This window comes from Jaculus jaculus, chromosome 4 (assembly GCF_020740685.1).
Source record: "Jaculus jaculus isolate mJacJac1 chromosome 4, mJacJac1.mat.Y.cur, whole genome shotgun sequence".
NCBI lineage: Eukaryota > Metazoa > Chordata > Mammalia > Rodentia > Dipodidae > Jaculus > Jaculus jaculus.
In genome coordinates, this window is record NC_059105.1 from 105,310,127 (window position 1) to 105,334,326 (window position 24,200).

Genomic DNA, 24,200 nt, shown 5'->3' on the forward strand with positions numbered 1-24,200 from the left:
ACTTCCACTTATTGAAATCTTTTAAACGACGTACACACAATTTGTTCATTTGACTATTCATATGTCAACTTCTTGAGAGAGAAAAATGTCTGCTCAAATTTTTGGGGGGTGTTCACAAACCAAAAGCTTATAATCCAACTTTTTACTAAAACACCAGTTTCCTAGTCAACATCAATATACCATACAAAAATGTAACTCTAAAGATGAAGCACTTACCCTTTTCTGGTGTTTTAAATGTAAAATTAGTTGAAGACTCTTCCTTTGGGAAGGACCCAGAGAGATTTTTGACTTTGCCATCTGAAGACTGTTTGATATCAGAGTCCTGTGGCACTTCACATTTGTTAGGGTCCACTTTTCTTTCAGATCCACTCTGGATTACTGAAACAGTTTCACTATTACTTTTCAAAGGTGCATTAAAGCTAAATCCAAACAAAGACCCAGTGGCTGAACTGTTACCAAATGCAAATGGCTTTGATTTTTCACTACTGAAAATGCTTTTAACAGACTCTGAGCCAAACACAAACTTTGGAGGAGAAACCACTGCTTTTGGAGTTGTTTCAGAAGCACTAGACATTTCCCCAACTTCTGAAGTTGCATCAGCTACATCGTCACCCTGAGTTAAATCTGTCCTCTCTCTTGTGGTTTCTTCTAATACAGCTACTGCAATCTTGCCACATGGTGACTCTCTAGGAGTGCTCAAATGGGAAACGTGAGGTGTTATCAACGAATCTTTTTCTTGAGCTGTTTTTGCTTCATCAAAAATTTTTTTAAATGAATCTGCAACATCCTGTAGTTTAAAACGGACGGCTAAATGTTCTACTTTTCTTTCTCCATCTGCAAAATCACATGCAGTCCATACCCACACTCTTTCTGTTCCTTTCATGTTTTGCAAAGTCATGTCTGGCGTTATTCTGTGATTGGCACAAAGTTTTAACACCTGGTCTCGTCTCATTACTATACGAACTTGCTTATTATCATAATTCTGTAAGATCTTTATATCACCAATGCCCCTTTCTTTCCACTGACTGACATCTTTATCATACCTATAGAGTTTTGCTCTGTGACTGAAAACAACTTGTTCATTTTCCTCACCACTGGATACTTCAACTAGATCAGGTAACGGTACAACAGGTTCAAAGTACTGCCCATCACGTTCTTCTTCTTGAGTAACATCAGATTCCTCATCAGTGCCAACTGAAGTCCCACTCTGATTCAATTTGGCAGGAGACTTAGATGGACTCAAAGCAGATTTAAAACTAAAATTAAATCCTGCAGTTGACTCACCAAAGCGGAAAAGGTTTTTTCTTACAGGGCTATTTGCCAATGGAGATGCGTGAACTGAGCTACTGCTTACACTGTCATCCAAAGCATCCTCCCTTAAGTCATAGTTATCCCATTCCAAGGTAGGCCCAGTGTTTTCAGGCTTAACTGTGTCTGAAGCACTTGAGGCATCTGCACCTGAACTGGTATTCTCATCATCAGTGACTTTTACTTGATCATTTGTCAAAAATGTTTTGAAATCTTTCAGTCCACTCTTCATTTCTTCAGCTCTCTGTATTAACTTAGCAGCTCTGCCAGTATCTACAAGTTTATGGGGAGTTTGAAGTGGAATATCTAACAGAAGTCGCTGGCATTCCTCAAATTTCTGCTTGAATTCTTCAGCCAATTCTGGTGTTTTAAATTTTGCTGCCAGCTGCTCCAGTTTGGCATCACCATCAGAGAAATCACTAGCTAGCCACATCCATGCTCTATCTGAGCCAGAAAGAGGCTTCAAGTTCATCGTGGTGGTTATCCAATGATTAGCACAGACTTTTAGTACTTGCTCTCTTCGCATCAACATTCTCAGCTTACCATTGACTTCATTTTTGAGAATTTTTAAGTTCCCCAAGCCCCTTTCTTTCCACTGACTTATCTCAGCATCAAATCTAAATAATTTTACCCGTTGTGAATACAAAACTTTTTCATCTTCTTCTCCTGTTACAAGTTCCACTTTTTCAGGCATTTGAACTACTGGTTCAAAATGGATATCATCACTGTCCTCAGTCTTATAAGCATCATCATCTTTCTCAATATCCGAACTGTTTGCTTTCTCAGCCTTTTTACTACTTTGTGATGAGAACAGTTTTTCTCCTGCACCTGAAAATCCCTTGAAATTAGGGTCTTTCTTGCCAAATTGAAATCCTTCTCCTGAAGTTGATTTTGCAAGATCCGCAAAGGTAAAGGTACTACTTGTTTGACCAAAAATCACACCATTGTCATTCTTCTGACTACTAACATCCTGAGCCTGGTTTCCAGGCTCACTTTCATGACGTTCTTCACTTTCAAGATGCTCTTCACTTTCAAGATGCTCTTCACTTTTTTGCTCTTGATTTCCCTGTTCCTGAATGCCAAATTTAAACCCATCAGCTGACATGGGGATTGCAAAGCTAAATCCTTCTTTTATTGACTTAAATTCTGTATTAGAAGAACCCTGAAATGTAAATGAAGATGGATTTTCTTGATCCACATGTCCAAATTTAAATCCTTGTTCTGTAATACCAAACTTAAAAGGTTTTTCTGGAAAGTTACTTTTAAATCCTGTTCCCACCTGACTTCCAGCAGACTCATTTATCTGTGTTTTTGAACCCACTGTAAAAGCTGAAGTTACTTCTGCAATAGGCTTGTGAGATGGCTTGGAGGAATCACAAGCCACACATTTTAAAGAAGAACTCTCATTCTGTACAAAGCAAGCACCACAGTCCCACTGCCCTTCCTTCTTGGTGAACATTCCTTCAAATCCATTCTTGGTCAACTTGCTTATCTCTGAAGTACCAAATTTGAAAGAGGCAGGTGCAGGAACAGCAGTAGTAGATGGATTTGGTTTAACAGGATTCTGACAAGCAACACATTTTGTAGCATTTGCTTCATTTCGGACTGAGCATGAATTACAATCCCACTGTCCATCCTTCTTAGCAAACATGTCCTCAAATCCACTCTTAGAAGTTTTACTTACATCTGAAGTACCAAACTTAAAAGAGGCAGGTGATGAAACAGAAGTAGTAGGTAGATTTTGTTTTTTTGGATTTTGGCAAGCCACACATTTTGTAAAGTTTCCTTCATTTTGTACTGAGCACACACTGCAAGCCCACTGTCCATCTTTTTTAGAAAAAACAGACTTAGGAAGATCTCCTTGCCCAAATTTAAAAGAAGCTTGAGCAAATGAAGATCCACTTTTGTTAGCAGACTTGGTGTTCTGACATGCAATGCACCTGGATGCAGTAGGCTCATTTCTTACTAAACATGTACTGCAATCCCAGTGGCCTTCTTTCTTTGGAGTCATTAACGCAAGTCTATCTTGAACATTTTCTGGGCCAGTTTTAGAAACATAACCACATTCAACTAATGGTGGACCTATGAGGTCTTTATTGCTTGAGTTTACATTTTGGCATGATATGCATTTCTTAGCTGTTGCAACATTCTTTAATGAGCAGCTGTTACAATGCCACCAAGACCCGTCTTTCTTTGTAACTTGGAAATCAAAATTCGAGTTTCCAGCATCAGATTTGCAAATATCCTTATTATCATGATTTGTGGGTTCTTTAACAGTTCTGATAGTGTGACTGGGTGTTACGGCTGCATTTGTTCCAGATGCTTTTAAAATGTCCTGAGCCTCTTCAAATTTGCACTTAAATAGTGATGCTTCCTCAGGAGTTTTGAATCTAATTGCAAGCTGTTCTGGTTTTGGCAACTCATCGGCATAATCAAGGGCATGCCATACAAAAGATCTGTCTGAGCCGGCATTTGGTGTCAGTTTCATATCTGGGCTGATGTAATGATTTGCGCAGATTTTCAAGACTTGTTCTCGTCTCATTAGAAGGCGAATTTTACCAGATGTTTTATGCCTTAGTATTTTTACATTGCCTATCCCACGTTCCTTCCATTCCTTGGATTCTACATCAAAACGGAACAATTTTGCGCGATTGCAAAAGAATTCTTCTTCATCTTCTTCACCCGTCTTTACTTCGATCTTATCAGGAAGAGGAACTACAGGCTCAAAATGAGGACCATCATCATCATCATCACCATGGGCACTTCCTCCATCTGTATCATGACTTTTATTTGCCAGGTCTGGAGCTGGTGTTCCAAATATGGATTTCCCTGGGCCATGAAATGTAAACATATCATCATTTCGACGAAAACTAGAATTCTTTTGCTGATTTGGACCCATGTTTTCTGTAAATGAGATTCCAGACACATTTTTATTTCCAAAATTGAATGTATTTCGAGGCCCAATGGTTTGACCCGGAACTGGTTTTGGTCCACTATAGCCATCTCCTTGCAAAGGTTTATCTGAAGTCAAGAGACCCAAAAGGCTTTCACTATTACTGTAATTTGTAGAAGGAGGCTGTGTCACAACCTGTGGTGAAGAAAATGTGAAGTCACCATCATTTGATTTGAAATTTGAGTTAAATTTAAAAGGAGTTGGCTGTGCTGTATGCGCTGGTGTTGTCAGGGGTGGTCTTATGCCTTCACCTGGCATAGGCTGAACAAAATTAGTTTTACCAAATTCCATAACCTTTGACTCAGCTGTTCTTGAAGCATGAGCTACAGCTGGAGGTTTTGTGAAATATCCTGGTTCTGGCAAAGGTGGATTTGTGCTTGTCTGTTGAACATTATAATTAAAGTAATCATCACCCCTAGGTGATAAAATTCCTGTTGCAGGAGACTCAAAACGCAATGGAGGACCATACATCTCCTGAGAGAACATACAAGCAGATGAACTTTGCACTGGTGGTGTGTGCATCTGCTGTGAATAGGCATAAATATGCTGTTGAGGTGGAAGTCTATTCATGCCATAAACTGGACCCTACAAGAAAAAAATAAAAAATTTTATAGACTGCCCACAAAACTATAGAAATAAATACAAATCAATTCTCACAAACTTCAAATTTGAGTATTACTAAGTAAAGAAGATAGCGTTAAGAAAGAGCAGCATTACTACTTGCATGTACATAACATAGAAGATACTGCATGTATACTTGCCATATAATGAAAACTGAGATAGAATCTTAAGAAATCTATATATTTAACAGAATATCTTCATTCAATCAACAATTAACCAAATGACATAAACAGTGATGAAGATGACTAAAATTTACCAAGCATTTATTAATGTACCACTGTGCAGTTTGAACCACTTTACTTCATTTTAAGGATCCCAAAACCCTATTAAGGTATTATTTTTCTCATTTTAAATGTATACAATGTACAGAGGTTAAGAAACTTGCCCAAAGTTACAACTGAACAAGAATCTAAATGTACCTCAATCCTCTGATCTTAAAACCCTCACATTCAACTACTATTGCAATATTGGGTCTTAACAGTAATGTAAGCGCATCAAGCCTAGAAAAGCAAAGACATGGTAGCCCCATTTCCATCAAAACAGAATGATAAAGGCCCAAATATTGCTATTTTAACTTTTGTTCTTTTTATTTAGTTATTAGAGAGAGAAAGGAAGAGGGAGAATGAGCATGCTAGGGCCTCTAGCCACTGCAAATGAACACCAGATGGATGTGCCACCTTGTGCATCTGGCTTAGTGGCACCCGGAGAATCAAACTTGGATCCTTAGACTTCGTAAGCAAGCACCTTAACCAATACTGCTATTTTAAAAATATTTTAAGTATTTACACACTGTTATAACACAAAAATAAGATTGCCAAGAAGTATAACTTGAGAATGGGAATACATTACAACTGACTGTAGGGCTGGAGAGATGGCTTAGCAGTTAAGCACTTGCCTGTGAAGCCTAAGGACCCCGGTTCAAGACTCGATTCTCCAGGACCCACGTTAGCCAGATACACAAGGGGGCACACGCATCTGGAGTTTGCTTGCAGTGGTCAGAGGCCCTGGCATGCCCATTCTGTCTATCTGCCTCTTTCTCTCTCTCTGTTGCTTTCAAATAAATAATAATAAATAAATAAATCAACAACAACAAAACTGACTATAACTTGAGGGGATATGAGGTCTACCACTGACTCTTCCCTTGACTTTCTTTAAATGAAGCCTAAATAATTAAAAAGAAAATAGTTAAAGCTGGGCATGGTGTCATACGCCTTTCATCCCAGCAATGAAGGAAGAGGTAGGAAGATCACCATGAGTTTGAGGCCACCCTGAGACTACATAATTCCAGATTAGCCTGGACTAAAGTGAGATCCTACCTCAAAAAAAGAAAGAAAGAAAGAAAGAAAGAAAGAAAGAAAGAAAGAAAGAAAGAAAGAAAGAAAGAAAGGGAGAGAGAAAAGAAAAAGAGAGAAAGATTTTTCCCTTGTTACCTTTGTGGGAGTAACATTAGATGCTGGTCTGAGGAGGTACTGGGAATTATATGCTGGTGACTGACTATAATATACTGAAGGGCCCGTAGTTGCAACTAAAAAAGAAAAAAAAAAAAAAAGACTTAAAATTTTATAGTATAGTTAAAAAGACTAGGCAAGAACTACACATACAGATAGGAATCAAAGATTTAACTACAGAGATCTTTATATTTCAGTATTTAAAAAATACAACATAAAGCAGTAATCAAACAAACTAGAAAATACTGAAAAGAAAAAAAGACTTAAGAAATAGCACATCCATTGTCAACATGTGCTCAATGAACATCTAGAAAGAAACTGGGAAAGTAGATTAGTACTTTCTAAGAAAGATAAGTAGGATGCAAAAACACAGTCAAGTTCAACATTGCAAATGCTGGAAATACAACAGCAACAAAATTTAAGAACCACAATATATGTAACAGCCTCAAGACCAAGGCTTGAAAATCTGAAGAGTAAAGTTACATTAGAGTGTTCAAGTTTAAAATGATCTAACATAATCATGAAAAAGGTCTTACAATTAACAATTAATTAAATAATTAATTACAATTAATAAAATAGTCTGGCTTTAAGCATGTGTGCTTGTGCATGAGCACGCACGTGTGCACACACACGTATTCTCTCTCTCATGTACATAACACTCTATGTACTCCATTGTTTTGTTAGTTTTACTAAAAAAAAAAAAAAAACCTATTGAAAGGCAGGCACATTGATGTAGAAACTATCATCATGTGCATATTGACTATTTTATCAGAAGACTAAGCAATTATAAAAACTTTTATGCCTGCATAATAAGGAGAAATGAAACTATGACCCAAAATGTACCAGTCAACTCTAGAAAAGCACTGAAAAAGTCCTAGAAAAGGGGAGACGATAGCCTAATGTTTTTTAAAAAATATTTTATTTATTTACTTTATTGGGGGGAGTGCAAACAGAGAGAATGGATGTGTCAGGGCTTCTAGTCCCTGTAAACAAGCTCCAGACACATGTGCTACTTTATACATCTGGCTTACATGGGTACTGGGGAATTGAACCTGGGAGCATTTCAGATTTTTAGGAGAGGAATAATGCAATCTGTATCATTTCAACAATCTATCACATGTAAAAAGGGATCTATTTTCAGTATTATTATTTCTATCTGCCTGAAGAAGCAAATTTTAGGTGTTCAAATCCCAGATGCATCATTAACAAGCTGTATTATAATAATAGATAAGTTACCTAACCTTTCTAAACCATTTCTCTCATCTGAAAAACTGAAATAAACAATGGTACCTACCAGTCTAAGTTATTGTAATAGAGTAACATATACAAAGTACTTTTGCACATAGCTAACATACCATAAATATTAGTAACCTTGGTTCATTAGTTATTTACCATACAGTATAATAAATGGTATTCTTAAACATAAACAAATGTCCATAGTAATTACATAAAACAAGTATTATCTCTGAGTTTAAGAGGTTAAATCAAAATTTCCCTGAGCCATGTTGGGTTCATTTTTGGTCTGCTTCAGTGATGAGTGTTTGGGGGGGGTGAATTTTGCGGAAGAGTGGGTGGAAAGAATGTCAGAGCCACATGTTGGGTCATGATATACAGAGACATTTATCGTACCAATAACTGTGGGCTAACTCCACAATGCACGAACTATATACCTCAACAAGGAGGGGCCAATGGGGAGGGAGTAGGTCACAGCTGAGCCTAGTAATGGTACCAAACTGCCTGTACTTGCAGAATCGAAAACTAAGAAAAAATAAAAATAAAAAGAGGTTAAATCAGAGGCTACAGAGATGGCTTAGTGGTTAAGTGCTTGCCTGTGAAGCCTAAAGACCCTGATTCGAGGCTCAATTCCCCAGGGCCCATGTAAGCCAGATACACAGCGTGGCGCATGCATCTCGAGTTTGTTTGCAACAGCTGGAGACCCTAGTGTGCCCATTCTCTCTCTGCTTCTTTCTTTCTCTGTCTGTCACTCTCAAATAAATAAAAATAAACAAACAACAGCAAAAAAACAAAAAGAGGTTAAATCATTCAGCTAGGACGTGTTAAATCATTCAGCTAGGACGTGTCCAACTTAAAAACCCACTACGGGGCTAGAGAGATGGCTTAGCAATTAAGGTACATGCCTGCAAAACCTAAGGACCCAGGTTAGATTCTCCAGGTTCCATGTAAGCCAGATGCACATGGTGGCGCAGGTGTCTGGAGTTCGTTTGTTTGCAGTGGCTGGAGGACCTGGTGTGCCTATTCTCTCTTTCTCTCTCTATGTGTGTGTGTGTGGATGTGTGTCTGTAATAAATAAATAAATCTTGGGAAAAAAAGAGGAAAGAGGAGAAGAGAGGAGAGGAGAGAAGAGGGGAGGGGAGGGGAGGGGTGGAAAGGAAAACCACTATGAAGACTAGGAAGATGGCTTAGCAGTTAAAGGTGCTTGTTCGCAAAGCCTAGCAGTGCAGGTTTAATTCCCAGTCACCTGTGTAAATACCGTCTGTAGCAGCAATAAACCCCAACATGCACAAACACATTATGGATTGTTTTTCTTTGAACAATTGTAACAGTTCAAAACAAACTAATTTCCTACTAACTGCCTGCCTCTCTAAATATCATCAAAATAACTCTCCAGGGCTGGAAAGATGGCTCAATAGTTAAGGCTTGGGCTTAATTCCCCAGTACCATGTAAAGCCAGATGCACAAAGTGGCACATGCACTTGGAGTTTGTTTGCTGCTGGTGTGCCCATTCTCTATCACTCTGTCAAATAAGTAATAATTTTTTTGTTTTTTCGAGGTAGGTTCTCACTCTAGCCCAGGCTGACCTAGAATTCACTCTGTATTCTCAAGGTGGCCTCAAACTTATGGCAATCCTCCTACCTCTGCCTCCCAAGTACTGGGATTAAAGGTGTGTGCCACCATACCTGGCTAATAATAAGTATTTTAAAAGAATTCCCCAGAGGCTTGTGTCTGTAATTGGGCAACTCTTTGCATGTAACTATATTAGACTTTATACACACACACACACACACACACATACACATATATTATACACACACATTTAAATTTATTTATTTGAGAAAGATGCAGAGAGAGAGAGGAGAATGAGAATGGGCACACCAGGGCCTCCAGCCACTGTAAACAAACTCCAGATGCATGCACCACTTTGTGTATCTTGCTTATGTGGGTACTGTGGAATTGTAGGTCTTTAGGCTTCGCAGTCAAACACCTTAACCGCTAAGCCATTTCTCTAGCCCTAAAAAATATTATTTAAGTACACATACATGGAGTAATATAAGATTTGTTTTGTTTCTGCTTAGAATGGAAAATATTTCAGTAAAATCAAATATAGCTTTTTAGTAAACATATGTTTTAGAGTAAATATAAGTAAGGACACATTAAATATTAGCATGCATATATACAGAAACAAAGACAAGTTGATTTCACTGGAGTTACAACTCAGCAGTCGAATAGAAAGCAGGAAATCCTCCCTGGGTTCGATTCAAAGCTCTGACAAAGGGCTGGATATATAGATGGCTTAGCAGTTAAGACAGTTGCTGCAAAGCCAAAGGACCCAGGTTCCATTCCCCAGGGCCCACTTTTAAGCCAGATGGGCAAGGTAGCACATGTGTCTGGAGTTCATTTTTGCAGTGGCTGGAGGTCCTGGTACACCCATTCCATCTTCCTCTTTCTCTTTCTTTCAAATAAATAAAATATTAAAATTAAAAAAACACCAACAAAGCTTTGCCAAAGAGGAGGAGAGGGGAGAAGGGAGAAGAGGAAGGGAAAGAAGGAAAAGAAAAGAAGAAAGGGGGAGGGAAAAGGAAAGGTAAAGAAGAGGAGAGGAGGGAAGGGAAGAATAATAATTTGATGAAACTCTGGGAATTATGTAGTTGCTAACTCACCTGTTAGGGGAGCGCCATGAAAAGTCTGTGACCCTTGATATCCATCAGGTACTGAGTCTGGTCCATAATTCTCTGTGGGCCAACGATGAGGGGATGCAGAGTTACTGCTGTTTAGTCTCAATTCCTGCATTTCTTTCTAATAGAAAACAAACAAGAAGCACCTTTAAACAGTTAATTATATCTTCATAGAAAGTCTCATGGTAAACTTAACAATTTTTAAAAATTCATTTATACAGTTTTGGTTTTTTAAAAAATATTTATTTATTTGAGGGGGGCAGGTGGGGGAGGGGAAATGGGTGCACCAGGGGCCTCTAGCCACTGCAAATGAACTCCAAATGCATGTGCTACCTTGTGCATCTGGCTTATGTGGGTCCTGTGGAATTGAACCTGGGTCCTTTGGCTTTGTAGACAAATGCCTTAACTGCTAAGCCGAGTTTTGGATTTTTTTTAAATATTTTTTAATTAATTTATTTGACAGAGAGAGACAGACAGACAAACAGACAGACAGACAGAATGGGTGCGCCAGGGCCTCCAGCCATTGCAAACAAACTCCAGACACATGTGGCCCTTGTGCCTCTGGCTAACATGGGTCCTTTGGCTTTGCAGGCAAATGCCTTAACCACTAAGCCATCCCTCCAGTCCCAGTTTTGGATTTTTTGAGACAAGGTCTGATTCTAGGTACTGTATGACCTGGAACTCATTCTGTAACCCAGGCTAGCCTCAAACTCACAGTGATCCTCTTATCTTACCCCCCTCTTAAAACAAATGTTTTAAATTTAAATATTTGATATTTTTAGAAAATTCTACTTTCCAATTAAATCTCTGGGTACCAAGAACATGACCCTTAATTTGTTAAAATCAATCCTATCCATTCCTTCAGACATTAATACAACCTACCAATTCAATCACTCTATCTCTACACTAAATAATTGAATTTCTCAATCTCATCTCCATTTCCATTCTATACCTGCTTAATCTCTTTAAAATTCAGCCCAACTTAAGACACATCCCTACTCAAAAAAAAAAAAAAAAAAACCTATAAATCAAGCTTCTTTTAAACAATGACCATCCTCATTACCCATTTCCAGGATTTCTCTCTCTCTCTCTCTCTCTCTAGCTCAGGCTGACATGGAATTCACTATGTAGTCTCAGGGTGACCTCAGTCACAACGGTCTTCCTACCTCTACCTCCCAAGGATTGAGACTGAAGGAACATGCCACCACACCTGGCCCAAGGCTCTTTTCCATACTGCTGTATTTATTCAGGCCATCTGGACTACATAAGATTCAACACTACCTCTAAATACTTATCTACTTGTATGGAAACAAACTAATTCTCAAGATGGAGATCAAATTATTCCAGCCGCAAAGGGAAAACAAGTAATATCTGCCCAGAATTTATTTCATGTTCCATGTACTGTATTTAGGTTTGTAACTGATTTTACCACGTTGATAGGTCAGCAATATAATCCCTACCTTACAATGAGATAAAGAGATACAGGAAACAACGTAACTAGGATCAGATCCACATCTGACTCCAACATGTTTTGGTAAATGCCACTCTTCAAACCCAGACAAGATGTTCTACTGTCTTCCACATGGCTACTTATCTCTGCTGCTTTATAGAAACCTATGGCAACACAATACCCAACCCAAAAACCTACAAAACATCAACCTGTAATATGGGCAATTAACAAGAAACTATTCCTTTATCCAAAGGAGAACTGGTTAATATTATGAAATGATGGGTCAATTTTGGAAACACTCAAAGTCTCTTCCCTAGAGTCTAACCAGATAAGAAGAGATCATAAACAGAACTAGTATATCTGTTTTCTTCTTCTAGGAGTGTTTCACTGGAAATGGTGGCTCACTATAAACCTAGCACTTGTGAGGCTGAAATTAGGAGGATAGTCACAGTTCGGGGCCAATCTGTGCTACAGAAACCATGTCTCACAAAAACCTAAATAATAAAAAGCACTGGACTAGAGAGATGGCTTAGTGGTTAAGGCACTTGCCAGCAAAGTCAAAGAACCCAGTTTCAATACTCCAGTATCCACATAAGCCAGATGCAAGGTGGCACATAAGTCTGAAATTTGTTTGTAATGGCTAGAAGCCCTGGTACACCCATTCATTCATTCTGTCTCTGAAAAAAAAAAATATATATATATATATATTTTTTTCAAGGTAGGGTCTAACTCTAGCTCAGGCTGACCTGGACTTCACTCGGCATTCTCAGGGTAGCCTTGAACTCACAGTGATCCTCCTTCCTCTGCCTCCCAAGTGCTGGGATTAAAGGCATGCGCCACCACGCCTAGCAAAAAATATATATATATTTATTTTTTAAAGTGACTGAGGGGCTGGAAAGATGGCTCAGTGGTTTAAGGCACTTGCCTGCAAAGCCTAAGGACCCAAGATTCTTTTCTCCAGTGTCCACATAAAGCCAGATGCACAAAGTGGTGCATGCATCTGAAATTCACTAGCAGTGGCTAGAGGCCTTGATGCACCATTCTCTCTCTCTCTGCCCTTCTCCCCTCTCCAAAATAAATAAAAATATTTGAAAGTCGGGTGTGGTGGCGTATGCCTTTAATCCCAGCACTCGGGAGGCAGATGTAGGAGGATCACTGTGAGTTCAAGGCCACCCTGAGACTCCACAGTGAATATAGTGAATTCCAGGTCAGCCTGGGCTAGAGTGAGACCCTACCTCGAAAAACCAAATACGTATGCATGTAAGTATGTATATATGTGTGTGTGTATTTATATTTGAAAACAATGGTCTGGATAGATTGCTCAGTGGTTAAGATGCTGGCCTGCTAATCCTAAGGACCCAGGTTCAATTCCCCAGTACCAGTATAAGCCAGATGCACAAGGTGGCACATGTGTCTGCAGTTCAATTGCAGTGGCCAGAGGCCCTGGTATGCCCAATCTCAATCTCTCATAAATAAACTTTAAAAAAAATTTTTAAGGGCTAGAGAGATGGCTCAGCAGTTAAGTGCTTGCCTGCAAAGCCTAAGGACCCCAGTTTGAGGCTCAATTCTCCAGGACCCATATTAGCCAGATGCACAAGGGGGCGCACACGTCAGGAGTTCATTTGCAGTGGCTGAAAGCCCTGGGGTGCCCATTCTCTCTCTCTCTGCCTCTTTCTCTGTCACTCTCAAATAAATAAAAATAAAACAAAAAAAATTAAAATAACGCAAAATTTAAAACATTAAAAATGTGTTTCAAATAGGTAGTTCAGAGCTGGGTGTGGTAGTTCCCAATTTTAATTTTGAAGTGAAATGAAGTTTTCCTTATTAATCTACCACTGAATCTTGATGCTGAACATCCACCAATTAGGAAACTGGTAAGTGGGCTGGAGAGATGGCTTAGCAGTTAGGGCACCTGCCTGCAAAGCCAAAGGAACACGGTTGGATTCCCCAGGACCCACATAAGCCAGATGCACAAGGTGGCACATTCATCTGGAGTTCATCTGCAGTGGCTGGAAACCCTGGCACGCCCATTCTCTCTCTCTCTTCCTCCCTCCACCTCCCTCCCTCTCTCTCTCTCCTTTCCCCTCCCTCCCTCTCTCTCTTTACTTCTCTCAAATAAATAAAACATAAAATATTTAAAAAAGAAACTGGTAGGTGACTGGTCATTACTGTTATCTGGTCCAATAATTTTGAATTTAATCTGCAATATTTAGTTTTGATTTTGATCTGTGATATAATCACAATTTTTAAATTGCAAGTATGGAAAAATGTGATGGGAACCAATTTTGACAATTGTCTTACTTTACAGATGAGAAGTCAAATAAAAGATTTTTTTTTTTTTTCCCCCGAGGTAGGGTCTCACTCTGGCACAGGCTGGCCTGGAATTCACTATATAGTCTCAGGGTAGCCTTGAACTCTTGGCAATCCTCTTACCTCTGCCTCCCAAGTGCTGGGATTAAACGCGTGCACCACCACGCCCAGCTCTGGTCCAAGATTATTAATTAAGGGCAGAGTATATATAGGCTCACTGGCTAGTACTCCAGTACACTTTCGCAGACATAATATTAAGCAATAGAAACTTGTATGTCAAGCCAAGACTATATGTAGCATGACAGATTCAAAGTCAAACACTCCTAATCAGAATTTCCTTGGTGTAACGTTAGATGTATTAGGTTAGTTCTTGACCAATAAATATGAAAAACAAAATCTGCACTTCCAAGTCTGAAGAAGCAGCTGGGAGTGTTACAGTATAAATTAGTTATATACATACAACTATTTTCTGACATAATTAAGTCCTTAGTACAAAAGCATTTCAACCTTTTTTTTTTTCTATTTGAAGCTCATAACGCTTTTCAATTCCTAGCAATAAATTTAACACACTTCATCCATAGCAAAGTTTAAAAATTAACTTATGGAGTAAGGTATGATAGCTTAACAGTTTAAGTCAATCATTTAGAAAAATTCTCTGCCAAGAATCATCATATATACTGGATAAAAGTTTCTGCCTTTGAAGTACTCACATTTTGTGGAGAAGACAGACACACAAATACTTTTGAAAATTATTTTAAGAGTCAAGAGAAAGGTATGCAAAACACAGTGTAATCAATTCAAGAGCAAGGGCTGGAGACATGGCTTAGCGGTTAAGGCACTTGCCTGCAAAGCCAAAGGACCTCAGTTCAAATCCCCAGTACCCACGTAAGCCAGATGCACAAGGTGGCACATGCATCTGGAGTTCATTTGCAGTGGCTAGAAGCCCTGGCATGCCCATTCTCCCCCCCCCCCAACCTCTTTACCTCTCTCAAATAAATAAAAATATCAAAAAATAAAATAAAAACAAGAGTAGTATAGAGCAGAAGGACAATATGACCAACTGTAAGAGAAGAAACAGGTCAGAGAAAAAAATCTTGGAATAAGAGGTACATTTACATAAACTAAGTAATTTACCTTAATGGCCTCTACTTGTTGGCAAATCATTTTCAATAAAGAATTTTGATCTTCTGCCCATCGAGGTGGTGTTTTGGGAGAATACTGAAACACACACACACAACAACATTATAACAGCATTTAAAACATTTATAGAAAATTTCCTAATAGTTAGCATTCCTTTCCTACTTGCCTTGTAACTTTTAGTTGGAGACAGAGAGTATTTGGTAGGTGATGGTGTAGAATGTTTTATTTCTGAATCTGCATTTCGCAGGCAACCATTTTTATAAAGGGTACCTCCTTCACTATAGTCTTCAAGTTCCTGCATAACTGAGTTAAGCATCTCTTTGACAGATTCTAGGGGAACAGGCAACTAAAACCAAAAGGCATTATTAGTTAAGGGCTGTAGTTTGCAAAACTACCAAAATAAATATAATAAATACGAAATATATAATAAAGTATAAAATAACATAAAAATATATAATATAAACATATAATAAATATATAAAATATAAAAATAAAAATAATTCTATTACAATGTTTGAATTTTCTTCACTTTTTTCATGTGAGATAGGACCTCCCTTTGGAGGCCAGAGTGACTTTGAGTTCTCAACTTTCCTGTATCAGCCTCCAAATTGACTAATTATAGTATCACTACCTATTTTAACAAGCACTTCATTACACTTCAGATAATTATGAAATGATATAAAATGAAAAAAATATTCTGATGATAAGAAAGATGTAAGCTGTTTCTATTAACCTCTGTGAGCCATAATAGTAGAGGAATGGGAACTAGGTAAGCTTTTTCAGATGAACAAATTCTTATTATGAAATATACATGGTATATTTCATAATATATACATATTATGTATATACATGCACCAGGCAATATAAAACCCAAACTGAAAGCAGAAATACAAACTAATCATCAAAATATTTAAAGGCTAAACATAACTGAAAACCACACCATGACAAACTCAAACTGCTGACAACTAGACAATAAGACAATTTATGGTAAATGAAAAGAATGAATTTTTTTTTTAAAGGCTCTAAATTAAGCTGGGCATAGTGGCACATAGCTTTAATCCAAACTGGGGAGGAGGAGGTACAAGGCTCACTGTGATTTCCAGGCCAACCTGGACTACAGAGTGAGTTCTAGGTCAGCCTGGGCTAGAGTGAGACCCTGTTTTAACCTCCTGCCCCAAATATTCATAGCTGCCACAACATTCCCTTTCACCAAAATAGTAGTTCTGGAAGCCTGGCATGGTGGCTAACATCTTTAATCCTAGCAGTTGGGAGGCTGAAGCAGTAAAATACAGGCAAGCCTAGATAAGAGTTGAGTTCCAGATCAACCTGGGCTAGAAGGAGACCTTGAGGAGTGGAGAGGCTGGGAACTAATCTTTAAGTTATAATATTCATTTTCAGTGCATTGCCAAGATGACAAAATTACTGCCTGTTTTAAAAAACCTTTTCTAATTCCTCAAGTAGTTTTTATTATAGTATATACCTAGAATACCAACCATCAAAATCAATGCACCAAACATAAGACAAAGAAGTGAACATATATACCATTGTGTATAAATTCTAAGGCAATTATGAATAGTACTAAATTATAGACAATAACCTGCAACTTACTTTCTGGACCACAGAAAGATTTGAATCACTGTCATCTAAAATTTTTATTAGGTAGTCCCTGGTCTTTCTCAGGTAATTTTTGCATTCTTCTTGCTCTTCGGGAGAAAGGGCATCATTTTCAATGTCTTCTGCTTTCCTGTGAAAAATCTATACAAAATGTTTTTATGAAATAATTAGGTTTCTAAAACAAAGAACTTTTTATTCAAGTACCACATCTACTTACCAGTGCCAGATTCCAATAAGAAATTACATTTTTAATAGATTCAAAAGCAGTCATAGCATCTTCTATATTCCCATTTACTGCATCCAATATAGCAAAAGTTATGTGTGCATCTTCTTCATATTCACCAATTTCAGATGCCTAAACACATTCAGTAACTGTTAGTCAATCTGCTTTAAACCCAAAAGATTTTCCAAAAGTTTTATATTATCTAAATGAGATTAACATCACTTTACTCTTTTGTCATATTTTTGTCAGCTAGTTAATTAGATTTAGAAAGCAACACTTTCATTAAATAATAAGGTAATTTATTTTAGCTATTATTTATTGTTATATTATTTTTAAACTATATATGCAATTAATCCATTAGGAGTTCTCCATTACCTGAATGTCTGCACTATGAAAATGTTTAAACAGAGGATCAATAGGCTCAGGGATGCTGTTTTTCTTTTTGATTGTCTTCAACAATGGCAAAACTTTCTTCCAATAATGAACACTTCTGCCTATGTATTCCCGTTGATCATAAAACGAATTAAGACTGTTGCCCTAAAATAGCAAATATAGAATATCACAAATGGTAACAACAACGGTGAAAATTTCAAGTCAAAACCAATTGGAAAAAATAAAGGAAATCTCAAAGCCATTAGCTTGACTTCCCAAATACTGATGTAACCAACTGCCTTAATCTTAGAAATCATTCTGGTATTATAACTCAACTTTTAAAAATAATTCAATGTGGGCTGGAGAGATAGCTTAGCGGTTAAGATGTTTGTCTGCGAAGTCTAAGGACCCCTATTCAATTCTCCAAGACCCACATAAGCCAGATGCACAAGGGGCACATGCATCTGGAGTTCATTTGTAGTGGCTAGAGGTCCTGGCAAACCCATTCTCTCCCCCCCCCCCTTCTCTCTTAAATAAATAAAAAAAATATATTTTTTAAAAAGATCAACAATACTACCTACTGAAGCAGTACCATCTTTTTTTTTTGACTTGGCATTTTAAAGCCAGGCATAGTAGCACATACTTGTAATCCCAGTACTTTAGGTAAAGTCAAGAGGATTTGTAGTCAAGGTCAACACTGATGACACAGCTAAGTTCAAGGACACCCTAGGTTACATGAGGAAACCTCCGCCAAAGAAAGTAATCATTTTTAGATAAGAAAATGTGCCTCAAAGTATCTGTTTGGGGGCTGGAAAGATGGTTTAGCGGTTAAGCGCTTGTCTGTGAAGCCTAAGAACCCTGGTTCGAGGCTAGATTCTCCAGGACCCACGTTAGCCACATGCACAAGGGGGTGTACACATGTGGAGTTCGTTTGCAGTGGCTGGAGGGCCTGGTGCACCCATTAGCGCGTGCGCTCACTCTCTCTTTCTCCCTCCCTCTTTCTCTCTCTGTCACTCTCAAATAAATAAAAATAAACAACAAAAATATTTTTTAAAAACAGTATCAGTTTGGTCAAAGGCTTACAATTTATATTTAATAGCAAACACAGTGCATGCTAAAGTGCTAAATAATGGTATTCTAAGGGCTTATACTTGAGTATATTACTTCATATTATGGAAAAAAAATTATCTGAGGGCTGGAGAGATGGTTTAGTGGTTAAGGCACTTGACTTCAAAGCCTAAGGACCCACATTCAACTCTCCAGATCCCACATTAAGCAGATGCACCAAGTGATGTATACACAGGCTGCACATGCACACAAGGTGGGGCACACATCTGGAGTTCAATTGCAGTGGCCGAAGGCCCTGGTGCCCTCATCCCTTCCCTCCCTCCCTCATAAAAGAAAAATGTGGGCTGGAGGGATGGCTTAACAGTTAAAGCATTTGCCTGCTAAGCCAAAAGACCCAGGTTTGATTGCCCAGGACCCACATCTGCCAGATGCATAAAGGAGTGCATGCATCTGGGGTTTGTTTGCAGTGGCTGGAGGCCCTAGCATACCCATTCTCTCTCTGTTAAATAAGTAAAATATTCAATTTTTTAAAAAAAGAAAAATGTATCTGAATATGAGCAACTGCTAATGCTTAACTTCATGGATTTTAAAAATTAAGGCAATGATCTTTTAGTGAACTCACCGTTCTTTGAAGACATTTTGCCCAATGCACAAGCAGAGCAGGTTGGAGGCCGTGTTTCTCCTGGCCCCTTAGAGTGTTTATTTCACGCTGAACTAAAAGTCGTAATTTTGCTGAGGTTCCAGGTCTAGAAAATGTTTCATTTAATAAAATTGCTTTAAAGAAATACAGTCCAACACTTACGTGTATGATAACTCACATGACAACATGAGGATTTAATGAAATCCCTGATAAAACCCAGGGTCCCCCCCACCAAGAAAAAAATTGAATGATTTCTGATTTACTACTTACATTGCCTTTCTGTAAATTAAAGTACAAACTGCATCCCACCAAGATTTCTGTCTTTCTGTACATAGCTGTTTGCATACAGGAAGTGGCAAGCACAGTGGCTGATAAGAGCTATGATGAGAATTACACTTCTCCTTTAATTGCAAGTGGCTGGTATATATTACTCCAAGTAGAAACACCTGTTTTATTTAAAGAATAATTAATTTAAGATTAAAAAAATTAACAAAGCTCAAAATATGTAATTTGTTATCATCTTTGCTTACTTCAAGATCTAAAATGCATATTGATTCTGGTGCATTTGTTTCAAGCCTTGAGGTTTCCTGAGGCAAATGATGAAAAAGCTGTTTTAGCCATTTTCGAATTGCTGGTAAGGCAGGCAGTGAATTCCACTGTAAGCCAAGCCAGGTAAGGTGTTGAAGACTACCATTATGTGAGCGAATGGCACCTGAAATAAAAGGAAAAAGGTTGACCTGAGGTATGGTAAGATTATTGTCATTAGTGTACCAAAACAATTCAATCACATTAAATGCATCCTAATTACAAATTGCTATTATTTATCAGAAGCAGGAGAAATGTTAACATATCACTTTTAAAGTTTATTATATATAATCTATACTGATAATACATATATGTGTAAAACATATTGGACAGAGACCAAATAAACAACACCTACCTTATAAAAAAAGTTAAAACAATGTGCTTTTCTTTCAATGAAAAGTCATTAGGGGCTGGAGAAATGGCTTAGCAGTTAAGGTGCTTGCCTGCAAAGCCAAAGAACCAGTTCAATTCCCAACCCGTGTAAAGCCAGATGCACAAAGTGGCATATGTGTCTGAAGTTAGATTACAGTGGTTAAAGGCCCTAGCATGCCCATTCTTTTCTCTGCCTCTCTCTCTCTCTCTCTCTTTCAAATATAATATTTTTTAAAGTCATTCAAACAATGGAATGGGGCTAAAGAGATGGCCTAGCAGTTAAAGTATCTGTCTGCAAAGCCAAAGGGCCTTGGTACGATTCCTCAGGACCCATGTAAGCCAGATAGATGCACAAGGGGCATATGCATCTGGAGTTTGTTTGGCATACCCATTCTCTCTCTCTCTCAAATAAATAAATAAAATTTAAAAAAAAAAAACAATGTAATGACATCATGTTAATCTACTAGCATGAAATAGATACTTTTATTCTATAGAAATTCAGTACTGAGGAGCAGGAGAGGTGGCTTAACTATTAAGGAAGGCACTTCCTTGTAAAAGCCTGACAACAGCCCAAGTTAGAATCCCTAATACCCATGTAAAGTCAGAAGCATAAAGTGGTGCTTCCATAAACTGTTTGTTTGCAGTGGCACACACATTGTCTCTCTCTCCCTCACTGTTCACAATAACAATATAAACACATTTTATAAAAAACAAAATTCAGGCTGGGCGTGGTGGTGCACACCTTTAATCCCAGCACTTGGAAGGCAGAGGTGGGAGGATCACCGAGAGTTCAAGGCCACCCTGAGACTACATAGTGAATTCCAGGTCAGCCTGGACCAGAGTGAGACCCTACCTAGAAAAAAAAAAAAAAAAAATTCAGGGGCTGGAGAGATGGCTTAGTTATTAAGGCACTTGCCTGCAATTCCCCAGTACCCATATTAAGTCAGATGCACAAGGTGGCATACATAACTTGAGTTGGTTTGCAGTGGCCAGAGGCCCTGGGGAGCCCATTCTCTATCTGCCCCCCACCTCAATAAATAAATGAACTTAAATTAAAAAAAGAAAAAGAGCAGGGTGTGGTGGCACATGCCTTTAATCCCAGCACTCCGGAGGCAGAGGTAGGAGGATCACCATGAGTTCAAGGCCACCCTGAGACTACATAGTGAATTCCAGGTCAGCCTGAGCCAGAGTGAGACCCTACCTCGGAAAAAAAAAAAAAGAAAAAGAAAAAAGAAACTTAGTACTGAAAAGCTTAGGGACTTGCAATCAATCTCCCCAGTCCTATTTTGACTTTTTTTTTTTTTTTTTTTTTGGTAGGGTCTCACTATAGCTCAGGCTGACCTGGAATTCACTATATTGTGTCAGAATGGCCTCGATCTCACGCCGATCCTCTTACCTCTGCCTCCTGAGTGCAGGGATTAAAGACATGCCTGGCTCATTTTAACAATCTTAAAAGTCATTCTGACAATCTTAAATGAGAAAAATTATCTGCATTCTACCAGTATTTTTGTTTTTGAGTCAATACAGAAATATTTTTAAATGCAGATACTTTATTTATTTATTTATTTATTTATTGGTTTTCCGATGTAGGGTCTCACTGTAGCCCAGGATGACCTGGAATTTACTCTGTAGTGTCAGGGTAGCCTTGAACTCACAGTGATCCTTCTACCTTTTTTGCCTCCTGAGTGCTGGGATTAAAGGCGTGCAGCACCACGCCCAGCTAAATGCAGATACTTTCTATTAAAAGTTCTCACCACAGCATGACTTCAATAGTGAAAAACTGAAAACAATTTGGATAACCAAAAATAAAAAGTAGCCAGCATCTTATGGCTAGCTCATATAAAAGATATTATGGAGCTGGGCATGGTGGTCTACGCCTTTAATCCCAGCACTCAGGAGGCAAAAAAGGTAGAAGGATCACTGTGAGTTCAAGGCCACCCTGACACTACAGAGTGAATTCCATGTCAGCCTAGACTACAGCAAGACATTACCTCAAAAAACCAAAAACAAAGATATTATGGGCTAGCTCAACAGTAGAGCGGTTGCCTAGCATGCTTAAGGTCCTGAATTTGATTTCTAGCACTACAGCAAAACCAAAAAGTGATTCTATTACCACTAAAAATTCTATTTATACCTTTAATCTGGATAAATTTAGAGAATTCATTGAACACAACAAATGAAAAATACACGCTATCCATATCTATATACTAAACCACCCGTTCCTTCCCCCCAAATCTGAAAAGAATGAAGAAAATGTTATTATCTATCTATTTAATGAGACTGTGGGTAGTATATTGCCTTCCTTATACAAAAAGATTAAGATGTAAAATATTTCCTTTGAAAGAGACACTTACCAATATCATATCTAGCCAAGTCATCAGGCTCCGGTACTTGTGCATCAATGTTTCTAATATCATCAGTGCCAAGGAAAGATTTGTCCTTAGGTGACTGGCTAGAAAACAGAGCATCATACAGAGCAGACTGGCCACTTTTATTAGCAAAAGATTCCACAACCTCCTTTAAAAAATCTTGCTTGCCACAACTTAAGTTGAGCAACATGTGCCCTGAAAAACAAATCATTTCCATCATTATTTTAAAAACAGAGATTCTACTTACTCATATCTCTTAATCATTTCATTAGCACACTCAAGAAAAAAGTAGCATAATTTACCTCAGACCTCACCCTCTAACCCCAAAATCCTGTCTTGTCAACCAAAAAAATAATAATAATAAAATGCATGCTACAAAATATCACTATCAATATAACAGAGTAAAGAGAATGAAAAAAAATGTATAGAAAATACCCAAGTATTTACATTTTAGATGGAAAAGGGTAGGATTTAAGTGGCCTTCAGGTAGCAGCAGGGCCACACTCTAATTAAACTAATCTCTAAATCTGGCTGATCAGACTCTTGTTATTTTTATTTTTATTTTTTTTATTTATTTATTTTTTTTTTTTTGGTTTTTCGAGGTAGGGTCTCACTCTGGTCCAGGCTGACCTGGAATTAACTCTGTAGTCTCAGGGTGGCCTTGAACTCACGGCGATCCTCCTACCTCTGCCTCCCGAGTGCTGGGATTAAAGGCGTGCGCCACCACGCCTGGCTTCTTGTTATTTTTATTTGTGTCTCATCCTAGGTCAGACTGGCTTCAAATTCACAATGATCCACCTACCTCCTACCTCGGTCTCCCAAGTGCTGGAGTTAAAGGTGTGAACCATCACACCCTGCTTTTGTATAGCTTTGAAGAAGTATTTATTCCCAGGATTTAAAGTCCTTTTTTTTGGTTTTTCAAGGGAAGGTTTCATTCTAACCCAGGCTGACCTGAAATTCACGCAGTCTCAGGGTGGCCTCGAACGCATGGTGATCCTACCTCTGCCTCCCAAGTGCTAGGATTAAAGGCATGCACCACCATGCCCAGCTCCTAAAGTCCTTCTTAGGACAAACTACTGTTACATTCTATATCGTGAATGAACCCTAACAACATGCTAAGTCAAAGACTCCACTTTTTATGATTGTGCTTATATGAAATACAACCTCCCCCCAAAAAGAAATACCCAGACTAAGACCAGGCTTGACATGGTAGCACACACTAATCTCAGCACTTGGAGAGCAGAGGTAGAAGTTTGAGGTTACTCAGACTACATGAATTCCAGGTTGGCCTGGCCTAGAATGAGACCTTTCCTCAAAGGAAGAAAAAAAGAAAAAAGAAAGAAAGAAAAAGGAAGGAAGGAAGGGGGATGGAGAGACGGCTTAGCGGTTAAGGCGCTTGTTTGCGAAGGCTAAAGGCCCAGGTTTGATTCTCCAGATCCTAGGAAAGCCAGATGCACATGGTGCACGTGCGTCTGGGGCTCGTTTGCAGTGACTAGAGGCCCTGGTGTGCTCATTCTCATTCTCTCTCTTTGTCTCAAATAGATAAATAAAAATAAATCAGAAAAAAAGGGAAGGAGGGAGGAAGGCAGGGAAGAAGGGAGGGAGGAAAATAGATAGATCCAGACTTGGTAATTAAAACAGAAGTTGAACAGTGATTGAAGGACTGTGAAACTGCGGAGTGATTACTATATTTAAGTATGGAGTTTCTTTGTTGGGTGATCAAATTTGTTCAAAGCCTTGTGGTAAATTATACAACTCTGAACATATCTAAATCTGCTGAGCTTGTAAACTGGTAAAATGTGTAGTGTGTGAT

General features: G+C 38.4%; 1 protein-coding gene across 2 annotated transcripts in view; it reads right to left on the reverse strand.

The window, feature by feature from the left end:
- Ranbp2 (RAN binding protein 2) overlaps nt 1–24,200 on the reverse strand; it is an 84,100-nt gene that overhangs the window by 23,181 nt on the left and 36,719 nt on the right. For both annotated transcript variants that reach the window (XM_004651804.2, XM_045147677.1), the window contains exons 9-20: nt 22,373–22,582; nt 19,592–19,773; nt 19,332–19,507; nt 19,044–19,167; nt 17,357–17,518; nt 16,976–17,113; nt 16,753–16,899; nt 15,311–15,490; nt 15,139–15,222; nt 10,230–10,365; nt 6,313–6,407; nt 217–4,846 (exon numbers count right to left, since the gene is read on the reverse strand). In XM_004651804.2, the coding sequence (XP_004651861.2) occupies nt 217–4,846; nt 6,313–6,407; nt 10,230–10,365; nt 15,139–15,222; nt 15,311–15,490; nt 16,753–16,899; nt 16,976–17,113; nt 17,357–17,518; nt 19,044–19,167; nt 19,332–19,507; nt 19,592–19,773; nt 22,373–22,582 (6,264 nt within the window). The remainder of the gene's footprint in view (nt 1–216; nt 4,847–6,312; nt 6,408–10,229; nt 10,366–15,138; nt 15,223–15,310; nt 15,491–16,752; nt 16,900–16,975; nt 17,114–17,356; nt 17,519–19,043; nt 19,168–19,331; nt 19,508–19,591; nt 19,774–22,372; nt 22,583–24,200) is intronic.